The sequence below is a fragment of the Musca domestica genome, unplaced genomic scaffold, assembly GCF_030504385.1.
Source record: "Musca domestica strain aabys unplaced genomic scaffold, Musca_domestica.polishedcontigs.V.1.1 19, whole genome shotgun sequence".
NCBI lineage: Eukaryota > Metazoa > Arthropoda > Insecta > Diptera > Muscidae > Musca > Musca domestica.
This window is the reverse complement of record NW_026712245.1, coordinates 6241414-6258661: the sequence shown is the minus strand read 5'-3', so window position 1 is coordinate 6258661 and position 17248 is coordinate 6241414. Positions and strand designations below refer to the sequence as shown.

Sequence of the window (17248 nt, the reverse complement as noted above, 5' to 3'; positions counted from 1 at the left end):
TTTTAGACAAATCCCTGAAAAAATGTAGCAAAAATCATCTAAATACCGAATATCGTACCGTTACATGGCAGCTATACCAGAATGTGGACCGATATGTCTCATTTTCAATACCAACCATCCTAGACAAAATACAAATTGTTCTGTCAAATTTTGAAGCTCTGCATCATAATGTGGGCTATATTGTGATTTCAACAGACAGACGGACAAACAAAGAGCCGGACATCGTTAAATCGACTTAAAATTTTATGTCGATTATGAGTATATTCACTTCATGGGGTCTACGACGAATGTCCGTGAAGGTAAATTTTAAAATATAAATGCAAAGACACATGTCACTTGTATTTTGTGTTGGTGCGCAAGGGGTTAATTGAAAAATAGTTTTTTTTAATATTAATGATTTTTACCATTTTTTTTTTGGATAAATCAACGTATTTTTAAATTAAATTAAATTAATTAATTAAATTAATTTAACAGGAAAATGACACAATTTCCCGACGAAGACGAATAACCAGAGTGGTGTTGGCGGTAGGGAAACTGCATGGAAAATGCTGAATTGCACAAAAACTATGCTAGCTGCGTCATTGAGGCATTGTATACCGAAACCGCCACTTTGGTTAGAACATCGAAAAAATTCGATTATCTGAAATCAGTTGGGAATACAATGACGCAGCTAGCATAGTTTTTGTGCAATTCAGCATTTTCCATGCAGTTTCCCTACCGAAACCCCCACTTTGGTTAGAAAATCGAAAAAATTCGATTATCTGAAATCAGTTGGGATTATAAGGCATATATAGCCAGAAAGTACTCCTCGAGACCTTTCATTTAAGACCCGCCTCAATGCTAGCATAGTTTTTGTGCAATTCAGCATTTTCCATGCAGTTTTCCTACCGCCAACACCACTCTGGTTATTCCTCCTTGTCGGGAAATTGTGTCATTTTCCTGTTAAATTAATTTAATTAATTAATTTAATTTAATTTAAAAATACGTTGATTTATCCAAAAAAATGGTAAAAATCATTAATATTAAAAAAACTATTTTTCAATTAACCCCTTGCGCACCAACACAAAATACAAGTGACTTGTGTCTTTGCATTTATATTTTAAAATTTATCTTCACGGGCATCTATGACGAATATGTAGGGATTGGAGGGTATAACTAGGGGCCAGCGACGCCGTCTGGGTCAGCTAGTTTGATATAAAATTGAATATCTCTGTGTGTTCTGCTTAAAAGGCAAAAATTTAAAAGGGGAAATCTTTCCAACAGGTAGAAAGAATACACATTATTCCCAAGAGTCCCTATTTCGGAAAGTTTCCTTTGAGCCGTCCCCTTGACCCGCTTTAACATTCCTGCTACTCGGCAATTTTTTACCATTTCATGACTTCTTCTGTAGATTAAATTTACTTCACAACCTTAATAAGGTTATTGTTAATATTCAGTTGTATATATTTATTTATTAATAATTATAGCTTAAATCACATTTAACAAATAAAATATAAAATAATGATATATTTATATGGGGTAGTTCATCTACAGATTGATTATCGAACTATGGCTTCAATGTTTTGGATGGGTTGCATATTAAAAATTTTTCAAATTGTATACTTGAGAATGTATATTTGAGACATTTTCAAAAACATGAAAGATTCCAAATTGGTTGTAGTTCATTAAACAACCACTAGATGCTCCACACTTAAGAATCTCCTCCACTAATGCTGCGTTAGATTGGCAATATTCGTTGAATTTGCAGTTTCGCAGGCAGCCTGAACGGCTGGAGGGCTGCTCGATGTGAATTGAAGCAAAATGATGAGATAGGTTGTTAGGGCACCACTTATCTGAAATAAAATTCAAAATGTTATTCTGAACTCCATAAATGAAATTGAGAGGGAAATGCGGTCTTACCGTAAAATATAACGTCCGATCTATGTTGAAGAGACCAGCTGCAGTGAAATTGATTTTCAAATGAAGCAGCTGCATAGAAAATTGTTGCAGCTTCTCTTTGACTTCTGGGGTCTTGGCCTTGTTCAACAGGGCATGGACAATGCCACCGGTCTTTTCGCTCTGGAAGAATAAAAAGAACTTTTAATTTATTTGTAACAAAATTGTAAACGACAACTTCTGGCTACTCTACAGATTCGAAATTATTGTTTTTAAAAATATTAAAATTAAATTTTGAAGCTCACCTTCTTAATAGCCCGATTACTGCCCTCCACAATCGAGATGATCGCAATCAAATACAAAATCATTTGACACGAAAAAAAGGTGACAAACTCGACTGTCTTAAATTTACTCTCCCGCTTCGACTTGCCCAACAGGGTTTCCAGGACATAGTAGGCATCGAAAACAATAATCAGAAAGGCTATCGAAATGATGGTCAACAGTTGATAGGTGAAATATTTATTCGCTGTCGATGCTGCCTCACAAATCAGCTGATGAATTTCCATCGATTCTTGTATAATTTCGGAGGGATTTTTCGAAACAATCGTATACATGGAGAATGAGTCGAGACACTGAAGCGAACGTTGTTTCTGTGTTATGGCCTTGATGTTGCGCGTATCCCATTGATGGCTGAGATTTTTGAGAACCTGTAAAGGCGAAGAAGAAGGGAAAATAATTTCTATGTTAAATGAAGGATTGTTTAGAAGGTTGTTGATCTGATAATAGTCGATCCACTCTAGTGTTGGATGGATAAATATATTCTATATAAAATTGTAAAAGATAAGTGAGCGATTGACTCATGTCTCTTTGGACGAAATTTGTTTCGTGGCATTTGGAGTCGATTAATTTGTTAATGGCATGAAAACTCTTGAAGGAAGTAACCAATTTAGTCCAAACTTGGCATATCGCTATATACAGTGTGAAATGAAAAAAATTGCAACCAACTTCAGACTGCTGTCATTTTCCAGTGACAGTCTTTTGTGTCTCGTACCATCGCTCGTTACCGTGATACTGGTAGCGTAGCCCGACGTCATAGAAGTGGACGGAAGAAAACAGCAACATCGGCAGAAATGGTTCGATAAGTAAAGAAGCGACTTGATCGAATCGGTTGGTCAACGGAACTCAAGCGCCTCTCAGCTCGTATTAATCGACCGTGGCATCAGAATAAATGCGGAATATTATCGCGAAAATATTCTGGAGGGTGTACTAAATCCTTGACACGCAAACATTTTGGACTCAGACCTTGGACGTTCCAACAGTACTCAGCACCATCGCACTCAGCCCGCGCCACCCAAGTATGGTTACAAAATTCGGTTTCTCGCATCATTTCCAGCGCACAATGGCAAAAAACTCCGGATACCAATCCGTTGGACTATTGTGTCTGGAGTATTTTGGAAAGCAACGTTGGCACTAAAAAATACCAAAGTGTCGATCACCTCAAGCAAGCGCTTCGCCGGGAATAGGCCAAAATACCACCGAGCAATATTCGGGCAGCGTATGACTATTTCGTTTGAAAGTCATAAAAACTTGATGCGATTTTCGACATTTTTTTCTTGTTATGGCGTTTGACTTTGTTGCAGTTTTTTTATCTCACCCTGTATTTCAAGAACCACCTCCATATCTCAATTCGCGATACCAACAGAGACCATAATATCAAATTTCGGGATTCCAGTTCAATCCCTTCATTCAATACCCAGTTTAGTGCCTCTTAGTACTTTTCGAACAATTATAGTGCACATTTCTAAAACCACCTCCATATCTCAACCCCTGATACAAAAACAGAGACTTCAATAACAAATTAGAGTATTCCTGCCCTATCCCTTGACGCAATACCAAATTTAGTACCATTTAGTACAATTATAGTATATATACACAACACCAGCTCCTTATCTTAACCATAGACACCAACAATGACATCCCTATCAAATTTAATGATATCAGATCTATTCCTTCACTAAATACAAAATTTTGTACTATTTACTACTTTTCGTGCACCAACATCAAAATTGAAAATTCCAGTCCCGTTCTTTCATCCAATACCAAATTTAGTACTATTTAGTACTTTTCGTACAATTATAGTACACATTTCCAAAACCATCTCCCTATTTCAATTCCAGATACCAACAGAGACTTCAATATCAATATTCGGGATTCCAGCACTATCCATTCAACTACTAGCTAATTTAGTACCATTTAAAACATTTCGTACAAATATAGGTCCATTTACAGACCGCCGCCAATCTCAAACATAGATACCGTCACTCATCTAAATATTAAATTTTAGAGTTTTATATCCATCCCTTCACCCAATACCAAATATAGTACTATTTAGTACTTTTCGTAAAATTATAATACTCATTTTCGAAATCATCTCCATATGTCCAGGCTAATATGAACACCTATCTTAGTATCAAATTTTATATTTCCATATTATCTGTTCACCTATTTTGTACTTTTAGGGCACTTGTAGTACATATTTCAAGAACCACCTCCATATCTCAATTACAGATATCAACAGAGACCTCAATATCAAATTTCAGGACTTCAGCTCCATCCCTTCATCCAATACCCAATTTAGTACCTCTTAGTTTACATTTCCAAAATCACTTCCATAAGAATTGCAGTCCCATTCCTTCACCCAATATCAAACTTTGTACCATTTAGTACTTTTAGTACCATTGAGTACTTCTCGTACAATTATAGTATCAAGTTAAAAACCACCTCCATATCTCAATTCTAGATACCGAGAGCGACCAATTTTGAGGATTTCAGCCTATCCCTTCACCATATGCCAAATATAGTAGCATTCAGTACGTTTCGCACTATCATAGTACACATTTCCGAAATAGTACACATACCCAATAAAGTACTATATAGCATTTTTCGTGCACTTGTAGTACACATTTCCAAATCCACCTCTTTATCATAAGTCTAACTCTCACAGGGAACCCAGTTCACACATTTCAAATTGCCAGCTTCTTCCGTTCACCAGAACGGAATTTTACCAAATTTAGTACCATTTAGTACAGTTTACACTCTTAGTACATATTTCCAAAACCACCTCCTTACATTCGCCCTCATTACTAAGAATTGATTCTTAAATCAAATTTTAAAAATTTACCACCATCCGTTCACATAATTCCAAATGGTACCAAATTTAGTGCATTTAAGTACATTTGGCACACAAATTGTTAGAATTTCGAAAAACCGTTTAATTTGTATATCCTAGAGTTTCGCACTATGGGACTCTAAAGACTCTCAACCACAATTTCAGATTTCCAGCTCTATTCCTTCCCCAAACACCAAAGTTATTACTATTTAGTACCTTTCGTACTTTTTAGTACTTATTTTCAAATTCCTTGCCATGTATCAACCAAACCGCACCAAAGGTGATTCTAATGCCAAATTTTAGACTTCCAACTAAATCCCTTACCCAAATACTAAATTTAGTACCATGTGGCACTTTTTAGTACGTATTTCCAAAACCACCGCCAAAGCTCAAACACCAACAGTAAGCTAAAAATTAAATTTCAGACATTTAGCTCTATGCTTTCACCCAACACCAAATTTAGTACCATCTAGTACCTTTTGTAAAATTATGGTACACATTTCTGAAACCACCTCCAAATGTCTAAGTTACATATGAACCCTAATGTCAAATTCACATTTCCATTTCCAAAACCAACTTTCAAATTGTACCATTTAGTACCTTTCGTACGCTTGCTGAACACATTTTCAAACCCGATTCTTAATCATAACCCTACCCACCAGCAAATACCCCAATTCCAACATTTTAAATTTCCAGATGAATCCGTTCAACAAAAACAAAACTGTACCCAATTAAGTACAATTTAGTGCAGTTGTTACACTTAGTACGCATTACCAAAACCTTCTACTTCTCAAACTTATTTTTTATACGAAATTTTAGGATTTTAGCTGTATCCGTTCACAAAATACCAAAAAGTACGAAATTTAGTACCTTTCATACACTTCTAGTCGGAGTTTCCGAAAACCCAAACTTATCTAACCCCTGCCCACCAACATTGACCCACGTGCAAAATTTCAAGATTCTAGCTCCAGCCGTTTCGCCTGGGCGTTAATGAATCAGTCAGTACCTCGTTTTTTACTTTTTGATAGCTTCAGGGTTTTCAAAATCTTATCAGTTTGTGTGGAGTACCAGAAAGACTCAAGCTTTTTCTCCCCCGAAATTATATTTTTTTTCCAAATTTAACGTTGAAAAATACAAATTATTGGTTTCGAAACGCCTTTATGAATACGTCAGTGCAATAGTTTATAAAATTTAATTTTTAATCCGGAATCTTCGTTCTCCATAAATTACCTTATTGTTGGCCCTCAAATACGGCTTCAATTTCTTCAGTACCGAACTGAAAAGCACAACCACAGTACTGACCACCAAATGGGGTGAATAAAACGCCACTGTTGTCACCGGTGATATTGCAACACCGTTTCGCCAAAACACACCCACCGAACCGTAGAGAATAAATCCCACATTCGCACTGAGGGTCAAAAGGATTCTCAAATTAATCCATGCGGAGCAATTCTTCTGCAAAAATTTCACACCCAGGCGAGATAAACGCAACTCGATCCATTCGAATTGTTCCATCAAACGCATTAAATATTTACTTTGGACCCAACTGCAGAGCAGTATCATCAGGATACAAGACATGCCATTGAATTTTTGCAGATTATCTGTCAGGCGGGACACTTCGGTTTCAAAAAAGTGGCTGAGCAGGGATTGTTCATGGCCCATAGTATAGCCGAATACCAAAATGTAAAAGATTATGCGCACCAAGGTATTGCCATAGCCAAAAAGGGTATTGCTCAAATGTCTTCTCGGATGCGAGTGAAATTCGAATGGAGCCAGCCCTACCATGAAGGTGAGTAGGAACATCAGACGGTAGCAGGCATAGACATCACCCGGCCTATGTAAATCGTGAAGAAACACGCGCAACGCAAACGGCAGAAATGACATTTAACCCAAATTGGTGGCTATTACACGGGAAAGTTGTTAAGTTAAACTAAAGCGTTTTACACCATTAAAAGAAGTTGTCGTCCTGTTGATCCAAAGCCGTTTTTCCCTGTTTTTTCTTTTTTTGTTTTTATTTTTAATGGTCATGAGTTATGGCGAAGATGGTATCGTCATCAATGTTCTTAATTAATTAATTTGAATACCCAGTTGTTAATCGTTTTTATTGTTGTTGTCAGTTTATGACATTTGTTATTTATATGGTTTTTATCCTCAACGACCGTTACTTGTATTTGAAGGCACAGGTCTTAGCACAGGGTAAATATTTAATGTTGCCATTGTTTTTATTTCTAGGACAATAAACGAGGTATTTTGTACTAATTTTTATTACACAGAATACGGACGTTTTTATTGTTTAATTTTTTCAAATGGTCCTAAGGGATAGAGTATTCAGTCCCTAGGCACTGAGAGTAATGTTTGACGTTGTTGACTTAAATTTGAAAGTATGTAGAAACAAATTGGACCAATACTGAAATTTATTCTTAAATTGGAAACCTCATATCTAAAAATACTAGCAAGTGCCCGCTACTTCGTCAGCAAAAAATCCACCCTACAATTTTGGCTTCATTTTAAAAGTTCGTTGTAGGCCTTTTTATACCCTCCACCATAGTATGGAGTTTGCCACTCCCTTTATAGCAACTCGAAATATACATTTTAGACCTCGCAAAGTATATATATGCTTGATCAGCATACAATTCTATGTCGATTTAGCGATGTCCGTCCTCTATCAGTCTGTGGAAATCACTCTAGCTTTCAAACGAAATGAGATAAGTTAATAAAATGTTACTAAAGCGTATATTATGTCAGCACGACTTTTGGTATTGAATGTGGGCCATGAAGGTCCACATTTTGGTATAGCCCCCATAAAATGGTATCTCTCTATTTTCGGTATTTCTGCGATTTATGCTACATTATTCACCGGAAGTGTTTCAATTTTGATACTTGAAGTTCGTTATAGATACTACAGCCTATTATTCTACCACCCTATTTCCGGTATTTTGGTGATTTCATCTATTTTAAATTTGGCATTTGAAGTTGATAATGAATACTATAGCCTATGACAGAAAATTGTCTGTGCAGGCCCACGTCTTCGTGTAGCCGCCATATAACGGCACCTCCCTATACTTTCGGTATTATGATGATTTTAGCGACATTATTCACCGGAATTGTTTCAAATTTGGCATTTGAAGTTCGTAGTCCATACTACAGCTTATGGCAGAAAATTGTCTGTGCAGGTACACGTCGTCGTATAGTCCCCCTATAACGGTACCTCCTAATATTCGGTATTTCGATGATTTTAGCGTTATTATTCACCGGAGTAGTTTCAAATTACGTATTAAGAGTTCGTAATGAGAATTTCAGTCTGTGACAGAAAATTGCCTATGCAGGTCCAGGTCTTCGTATAGGCCCCATATATCAGTACCTCCCTATATTCGGTATTTTGACGATTTTAGGTACAATACTCACCAAAATTGTTGAATGGATGCTACAGCCTGTGAAAGAAAATTGTCTATGCAGGTCCAGGTCTTCGTATAGCTCCGATATTACGGTACCTCCCTATATACGGTATTTTGAAGGTGCTACATTATACCCGTTTATAATATGGTAATGGCTTATAACAAACAATGCCTATGTAGGTTCATGTCGTATAGACCTCAATATAATGGTTATATTCGGTATTTTTAAGATTTTAACAGATTTTTTAACAGATGTTTTTTTTTTTTTTTGAAAATTTCCAAATTCGTTCCAAATGGTGGAGGGTATTCAAAGTTCGGTCTGGCCGAACTTACTGCTTTTTAACTTGTTTATTATTATTTACAACTCTTATTAATATACTTGTTAAATATCAAGAAGCAACCCGATTGAGATCAGGGTTTGGATGTCTTTTGCAATCTGAAACTAGTAAAAAAATGTGTATAAAACTTGTTAGGATCTGGAGTCATAAAAAATTGAATAGTTAGGTCTTGCCTAAACCGGAGACCAATATCTTTATATATATATATATAGAGTAGTGAAATAACTGACTGACATAGAATCAACGTTCAGACGAAATGGTTGCAGTTAGAATCTTGAAATTTTGAAATCTGTTAGTATATTGAATAGAGATATGGAGATGGCTTTAGACATGTGTACTGTAATTGTACGGAAAGTACTAAAATCTAAAAAATTTTGGTATTGGATGAAGGAAGGAAGGATTGGTGTCTGTGGTTGGCATATGAAGGTGGTTTTGGAAATCTTTAGAATTATTGTACGAAAAGTACTGAATGGTGCTATATTTGGTATAGGATGAAGGGATAGAGATAACATTCTGAAATATGATATTTAAATTGCTAATGGTATCTAAATACTAAATTTGGAATTGGGTGAATAGTTAGGGCTGGAAACTTTAAATTTAATATTGTGGCCTCTGTTGATATCTTGAATTGAGACATGGGGGGGGGGGGGTGTATAAGTACTAAATATGGTATTGGGTAAGAAAATATAGCTCTCTCGGTAAACTTCAAAATTAACGGTTTTAAAGATTTTAGTGTAAAAGGCAAACATTTTCTTGTTAACTTGAACAACTTGAATAATATATTAAAGCTTTGAAAGTCTGAAAAGTTAGAATGATATGAAGTTTTTATTAAAAAGTTTTCAAGCTGAACAAATTGTGCATTTTGGGTACTACAAAAGCCTAACACGAACTTTTGGAACTAATCTAAAATTGTAATCTAGGCTTTTCGTTGACGAAGTAACCGACACTCGTAAAAAATATATTAATTTCCATTTTTATGCATGATTTTTTTTTCTCTGTCCAAAAACCATGTGTTTGAAAGAGCCATGAAACATTGGATCGATTTTTAATGAAAAACCTTTAAGATCGAGCTGACAAAAAATCTACGATTTGTAAAGAACATTTCTTAAGGAATTCCGGGCTAAATAACTTGAACTTTTAGAATTCTTTCAAGGAGCGTTCATTAAAAAGCTGTGTATTAAGAAAATTAGTGCAAACATAAAAAAGCTCCTGACCAAAAAGTGTTGATTTTTTAAAATTTATTTTCAAATACCTTCTGACTACAACATCCCTCCTAACGATAATCTGTGTATTTGTATATCCTCCTCCATACTATGAAGAGTATATTAAGTTTGTCATTGCGTTTTTAATACGTCATAAAAAGCATAGCATAGGATTCTATGTCGATTTAACAATGCCCGTCCGTCCGTCTGTCTATCTATCTGTGGAAATCACTTTAGCTTACGATCGAAATGAAGTAGATTAAATTTTGTTGAGATGCATTTTAGTTCCGCAGAAGTTTTCCGTATTAATAATAGGTCAAATTTCGATATAGCCCCCATATAACTGTACCGCCAGATTTAAGGTGTTTTGGCAGCTTTAATCCTCTTGTTGAAGATTATTTGCTGTAAATTGGCAGTTTGTTATGTATATATGTAGGAAACATCCCTGAAAAGAATTTTCTATATAGATCTAAATTTAAGTATATAATCTCCATATAAGGGCACCTCCTTATATTCTGTATTTTAAAAATATTTTTCACTGGAATTGCAAGTTCCTTCCAAATTGTGGATTGTATAAAAAGTTCGGCCGTGCTTTTTTACTTGTTCTTTTTAATAAAATCTTTTAAAACATCTCGAGACTTGTGGATTGTTTTTCAGAAAATCTTTTCAAGGTTCTATCGATCAAAAATATAAGGTCTTTAAAGGTCCTCCTGACCAAAGTCGTGATTTTTTTCACGACCTTAATATCAAAAATTATCGAATGATCTCCTCAAATTTTTCAATGTTTTTTTTCAAAGAACTCATAACCAAATTAATCATATATTTAACAAAATTTCTTCAAGCAACTCGTGCTAAAAATCGTGGATGTTTTAATAACTTTTTTAACTCATATTTTAATTATCGTAAATATTTAAAGAAAAATAAATCCCAACCCATTTTTTACAATTTTGGTCAGAAAATGTTCATCTCTAAAAATTCATGATTATTTAAACAATAATTTTTAAAAATCCACCATTTTATGGTAAGGAAACCTCAAAAATATTTTTCTATTTTTTTTTTTTGGTTATTTTCCCCAATTTTTGGTAAGGAAATTATAAAAAAAAAAAATTATAAAAATAATTTTTAAATCCCATAAAATAGTAAAAACAATTTTTAAAAATGTGGAATTTTTGATCGAAAAATATAATATTTTTAATCGTCTATTTTTTTTTTAAATTGAAAAACGTAAAAATCTTCGCTTCAAGTCCATATTTTTGACTAGGAACTCTTCTGGTTTTTAATCCAGTATTTCCTGGTAAGGTCAAAAATAAGGAAATAATTTTTTAAAAACCCATACTAAACAGAAACATTAAATAATTTTTGGAAGTGGATATTTCTAAAATATTATTTGAAGTATTTTGAAATTAAATACTACGGTCGACTATACCTGGTACCTCACACAAATTTCAAAATTTTATAAAAAATTGTATATAAAAGTCCGAAAACCAGTAATGATTACATTGGTATAATTTTTCAAAATATTTTCACAATTACCTTATTGAAACTCTTGAAATACATCGTCACTTTTTGCATGATAGCATTGAACAACATCACAATACAGCTGACAATCAAATGCGGCGAATAGAATGAGATCCAAGCCCAGGGAGATACGAAAATCTCACTCAAAGTAAAAACAATCGAACCATACAAAATGAATGCCAAATTTGCACAGCTCAGGGATACAATCACCAAATTTATCCAAAATGCATTATTCCTCTGATGGAACGCCAATCCCAAATGGGATAAACGTAACTCCAAATCCTCCAACTGCTGTAGGAGTTTAACGAACACTCGACCACGTCATAGCCCCAGACCGAGGGCAATCAACAGACCAATCATGCCATTAAATTTGCGCATGTTATCCGTAAAACGCGACACATTCGATTCGTGGAAATGTTCCATTACCGATTCGCCGGTGGTCTTCACGTAGAGGAAGATAAAAACGAAGAAAACGAAAATACAAATGGCATAGCAGTAGGAGGGAATTGTTGGCTTCAAATGATTCTTTGGTTTCGAACGATATTCCAATGGGAGAACACCTCCCAGAAAGGTGATGAGGAAAAGTATTCTCAAACTGCCATAAATATCTCCGGGTTTTTGCACATCACGCCAAAATATTTGTACACTTCGTGGTAGAAGTATTGCCGAGGACATTGCGCTTTGAAAGTTGTAACTCAACTGACGACACCACTAATGAAGTGGCCCCAGTGCAGTGGCCAAAAGCACTTCAAACTTCATTTTTAATGGCATTACATTAGGGTTGATAGCATCAGTGCTTAGCCAGAATGTTTAATTAATTGGATATACGTGTTAATAAGTGGTCTATGAATGCGGAATTTTTTGTGATGGTTCACAAATTGTCACACACTCATAAACAGATACACATTCAGAAAGGGATTTCTATGGAGCCCTTTTTGTGTTTAAATGAGTATATTTATACCCTACAATTTCATATGATAATGAGTATGCTATTAGCGATCTTCCTATTCGGTCTTTAACGGAAATTTTGAGAAGAATTTTCAAAGAAGGTAGAAAGCTAATATTTCTCCTCCAAAAACCTTTTAAAAAAGACAATTTAAGAATTTAAAAAGCATTAGTCTGTTCTGTCGACAGACGTATACCCTCAGCCAATGATCGATTATTTAAATACAGGGTGAGATGGAAAACCTCTAACCAATTTCAGACTGTTGTCACTTCCAAGCCACTTGTCCGACAGCTGTTAAAATTTTTGCAGTGACAGCTCATTATATCAGAGCACTCCAGCATTTAAATGTGAATAAATCTTAAATCCCGACGTCAAGGAAGTGGAGGGAAGAAAACAGCAACATCAGCAGAAATGGTTCGAAAAGTAAAGAAGCGACTTGATCGAAACCCGCGTCGCAGTGGCCGAAAAATGGCTCGTGAGCTGAACATATCGCAATATTCTATTCAGCAAATATTAGAAAATGAGCTCGGGGTAAAGCCATTGAAATTTCAAAAAAGGGCAAGAACTTACACCGCAACAGAAAGAAAATAGACTCAAAAGAGCTAAAGAGTTGTTTCGCTTGGCCGAAAGTGGTGAACTGCCGAATTTGGTTTTCTCTGATGAGAAAACAATCGTTTTCCAGCATTTTGTACACACACAAAATGATCGTGCTTACTTGCCAAAGAGGTCAGCTGAAAATGTGCACCTTCGGTTGGTCACCAGATCTCAAGCGCCGGCCATGGTGATGGTGTGGGCCACCATAACAGCCGATTGTTGCTCTCCGATCGTATTAATCGACCGTGACATCAGAATAAATGCCGAATATTATCGCGAAAATATTCTGAAGGGTGTATTAAAGCCTTGGGCACGCAAACAATTTGGCCTTGGACATTCCAACAGGACTCACCACCATCGCACTCAGCATGCACCACCCAAAAATGGTTATAAAATGAGGTTCCTCGCTTCATTTCCAGCGCACAATGGCCACCAAAATCTCCGAATACCAATCCGTTGCACTATTTTGTCGGGAGTATTTTGGAAACCAAGGTTGGCTCTAAAAAATAACAAAGTGTCGATCACCTCAAGCAAGCACTTCGCCGGGAATGGGACAAAATACCGCGGAGCAATATTCGGGCAACGTGTGGTCGTTTGAAGGCCATAATTCGTGCCAAAGCTGACCAATTCGAAAAAATTTAAACTTATTCCAAAATTTGATGCTATTTCTGACATTTTGCTTTTATTCGATAAGATTTATAAAGAAATGTAAAAATTATGGCTTTTGACATTGTTGCAGTTTTTTGTCTCACCCTGTATGTATACCTTATGGGTTCTACGACGAATATTAAGGTATGTTACAAACGAAATGACAAAGTTAATATAACCTCCTTTTCAAGAGGGAGGGTTTTCTCAGAGAGGAAAAGCCTTAATGTCGTTCCATAAAGGTGAAAAACGGATTCTTGTACACAGACCAATGAGTTCTCCCAATTGGGGGAAGACAAATGATTTATCTCATTGATAGGAAGACTAGCAGGTTTCCTGTAGAAGAGAAGAGTAACAGATTTTCAAGATGCAAATAATTCTTCTCATAAAGCAGAACATTGAAAGATCAGTAGGCTCCTTCATAGACAAGAAAAGAAGATATCTTCCCATGTGAAAGAAAAATATATGACTAACGAAAATTCCCTAAGAGACTACCAATGGGTTCTCTGGCAGACCTTCGCTCAAAGTGGAGAAGATCAATGGGTGTCCCCATATGAAAGAGTTCTAAGGAGAGAAGAAGTCTAACAAATCTTCTCATAGAAGAGACGACCGGTGTTTTTTTTTATTGAGGAGGATGCCAATGATTGTTCTCCTGGTGGATCTTCTAATAGAAGCAAATGCCAGTCGGTCTTCCCAATCAGGAGGAGATCTTCTATAAAAAGGAATTCTATGGGTCTTCTTAAACACGAAGAAACTAACGGGTTTACTCAAATTAGTATAGAGCAGTCCTGCTCACAATATAAAGAGAGACCCTCTCATACAAGAGAGGGGCAATGGGATTTCCTGTACAAGAGGCCAATTTATACTTTCATGGAGGATAACACCAAAAATCCTCTGAGAGAGGAAATTAGTTTTCACATAGAGAAGGAATGCATGATTTTTATACCCTCAGCCATATGGCTACAGAGGGTATATACAATTTGATACGGTACAATTTGATTTGGTCTCTTTGGACCAAATCCGTTTCAGAACATTTGGAGTCGATCGATGTCCGTCCTTCCTCCGTCTGTCAGTCTGGCTGGTGCGTACGATAACTCTCGAAGGGAGTATCCGATTTGGCCCAAACTGGGTACATCGTAATATTTTTGCCAAACTTAGATTGAGTTCGGAGATGGGCAATATCGGTCCACTCCTTCTTGTACCTCACCCACAAAAGGTCGAAATTTTTAAAAAATATATTTTTTGCACAGAAAGAGAAAGGATAATCCGATTTTGCTCCAACTTTGCAAATCCTAGAAAGAGAAAGGACAATCCAATATTTGCGTCAGTGCTAGGTCAGGTGTGAAAATGGACAATGGTCAAAATATTAAATAATTACAACTCCCATAAAATGTGATGTAAGAGGCCGATTGTCTTCAAATTTCACACATCCCAATATTTATACTAACCCAAGGTCAGGTGTTAAGACGGACAATATCGGTCCACTCCTTTTGGTACCCCCCCCCCCACTAAAGTTCGAAATATTTAAAACAAAAAAAAGGAAGCAATAATCTAAGTTTGCTCTAATTTTGCAAATTCTAATATTTGCATCGGTTCTAGGTCTTGTGCCAAAATGCATAATATTGGTTCCACTATATCAAATGCCATTGCCACAAGGGGTCAAAATTTTGAATAATTACAATTCTTAAAAAATATGATGTAAGAGTCCGATTGTCTTCAAATTTCACACATCCTACTATTTTTATGAACCCAAGATCTGGTAGTACGACGGAATATATCAGTCCACTCCTTCTGGTACCTCCCCCACAAACGCTCAACATTTTGAATATCCACGAAGTTCATAAGAAGCGAAATCAAAATCCGATTCAATTCCAGACATGGTATATCTCAAAATTTCAATCAATACAAGATCTGTTATAAAGATGGTAGAGGTCGGAGGGGAATCAGTTCTATCAAAGAGAAGAAGATCTACAAAAGAAGACCATTGGGTCTTCTTCATTGGTTCTCCTCTAGAGTATAATAACAATGGTTCTTCTCTAGAGATAGGAGAAGTCAAGTGTGGGTTCTCTCATAGAGGAAAATATCAGTGGCTCTGTTCATAGTTAAATTCTAATTGGGAGAGGATTGACTTATTGAAAGGAAGAAGACTAGTTGATCTTGTAATATAGATAAACAAGCAAATTAAGGAGACCCCTCGTAGAGGAGGAAAGCAATCGCTTTTCATAGAAGAGGAACCAAACCAAACTTATAAAGTCCTGAGTATTTGAGTAGTCTGTAGGACAGTCAGTTAAGTCCTACGCTATTACCATTCACGTGTTTTAAAAATATTACTTTTATTATGGCATCAGCACCCTCAGCTTATTTAGTTTTAACTAATTGCTTTTTATAATATTTTTGCATATTAAATTAATTGAGGCTATTGCCTTTAGGATACCAAAGAGATTGAACGAATTTGTATTTGGTCACAGACAATCTGGGTTTTATCAGAGATGGATTTAAAAACAGTTATTTCAAAATTATAATCATAAATACATTTAAATGCAAACTATTCGGATTTTTTTGTAAGCTTTGTTTTTCTTTTTTTTTAATTATGCCCGAGGTCAGTAGTATTAAAAAATATTTGGTTTCATCATTTTATTTCCAGTATTTCGATCGGCATCGACGAACATCATCTGGGATTGAAATTTGTTAAAATCCCAAAACAATTTCACTTCCACATCACTTTATAGAGACTTCTGACAACTATCTTTCGCAATTCTTTGGAAAAATTGCCGGATTAAGCAAGGTTTGATTTTCCTCGAATCATTTTCATATAATTAAAAAAAAAAATATGAAACTCACCCGATTGAGCAGATCAAATTGCTGACCAAAACGCATTGCAAATGAGACATTCAACACCACGACACTCAAAATAAAGACATGCGGCAGAAAAAACGCTCCCACCGCCTGGAACGAGGGCCAGATTTGATTATGGAACAATATCCACATACAACTGGTCATGTAGCTGCCACAGACCACCACCATCATCACCAATTTGGTGTGGCGAAAATTCATAATATAACGATATTTGAATTCAACACCCAAATTTCGAAAACGCCAATCGATTTGGGCCACTGTCGTGTACATTTCCACCAAATCACGGCTATGTCGCAAACTCATACCAAACAAAATCAACATTCCCGTCAGACCTATGAATTTCTGCAAAATATCACCGATTTTGGAAATTTCCGTTTTGAAAAAGAATCTCACAATGGATTCTTCCAGCAGAAAGGAATGCAGGAAACAATAGACAAAGAAGGTACTCTGCAGCAGGGTGATGGCTAGGCCCAGACGGGATATGTAAATGCGTCGCCTGCCAAATGGACCGGCAATGCGTAGCGGTGTCAGACCCAGGATAAAGGTCACGAAGAGTAGAGTTTTCTCGGCGGCATAGGTGTCCTGCGGATTTAGGAAATCCAACCAAAATGCCATGGTGGTGCGATTTAAGAAAATACTGTGGAATTTCATTTCGTATCCTTTTGCTTTTATAGTTGAGGGTGGATTCAGATGATTGACATATTTCATTT

General features: G+C 35.9%; 1 protein-coding gene across 1 annotated transcript; it reads right to left on the bottom strand.

Annotated features, from left to right (window-relative positions):
• Positions 1 to 1451: 1451 nt before the first annotated feature.
• On the bottom strand, positions 1452 to 17159 carry LOC101901543 (putative gustatory receptor 28b). Its single transcript, XM_005189886.3, has 4 exons — positions 16524 to 17159; positions 2181 to 2582; positions 1900 to 2058; positions 1452 to 1832 (listed from the first exon to the last, which is right to left on the bottom strand). The coding sequence occupies exons 1-4, from the start codon at positions 17151 to 17153 to the stop codon at positions 1707 to 1709; spliced, it is 1317 nt and encodes a 438-aa protein (XP_005189943.2). The 5' UTR covers positions 17154 to 17159; the 3' UTR covers positions 1452 to 1706.
• Between the last annotated feature and the right edge of the window lie 89 nt (positions 17160 to 17248).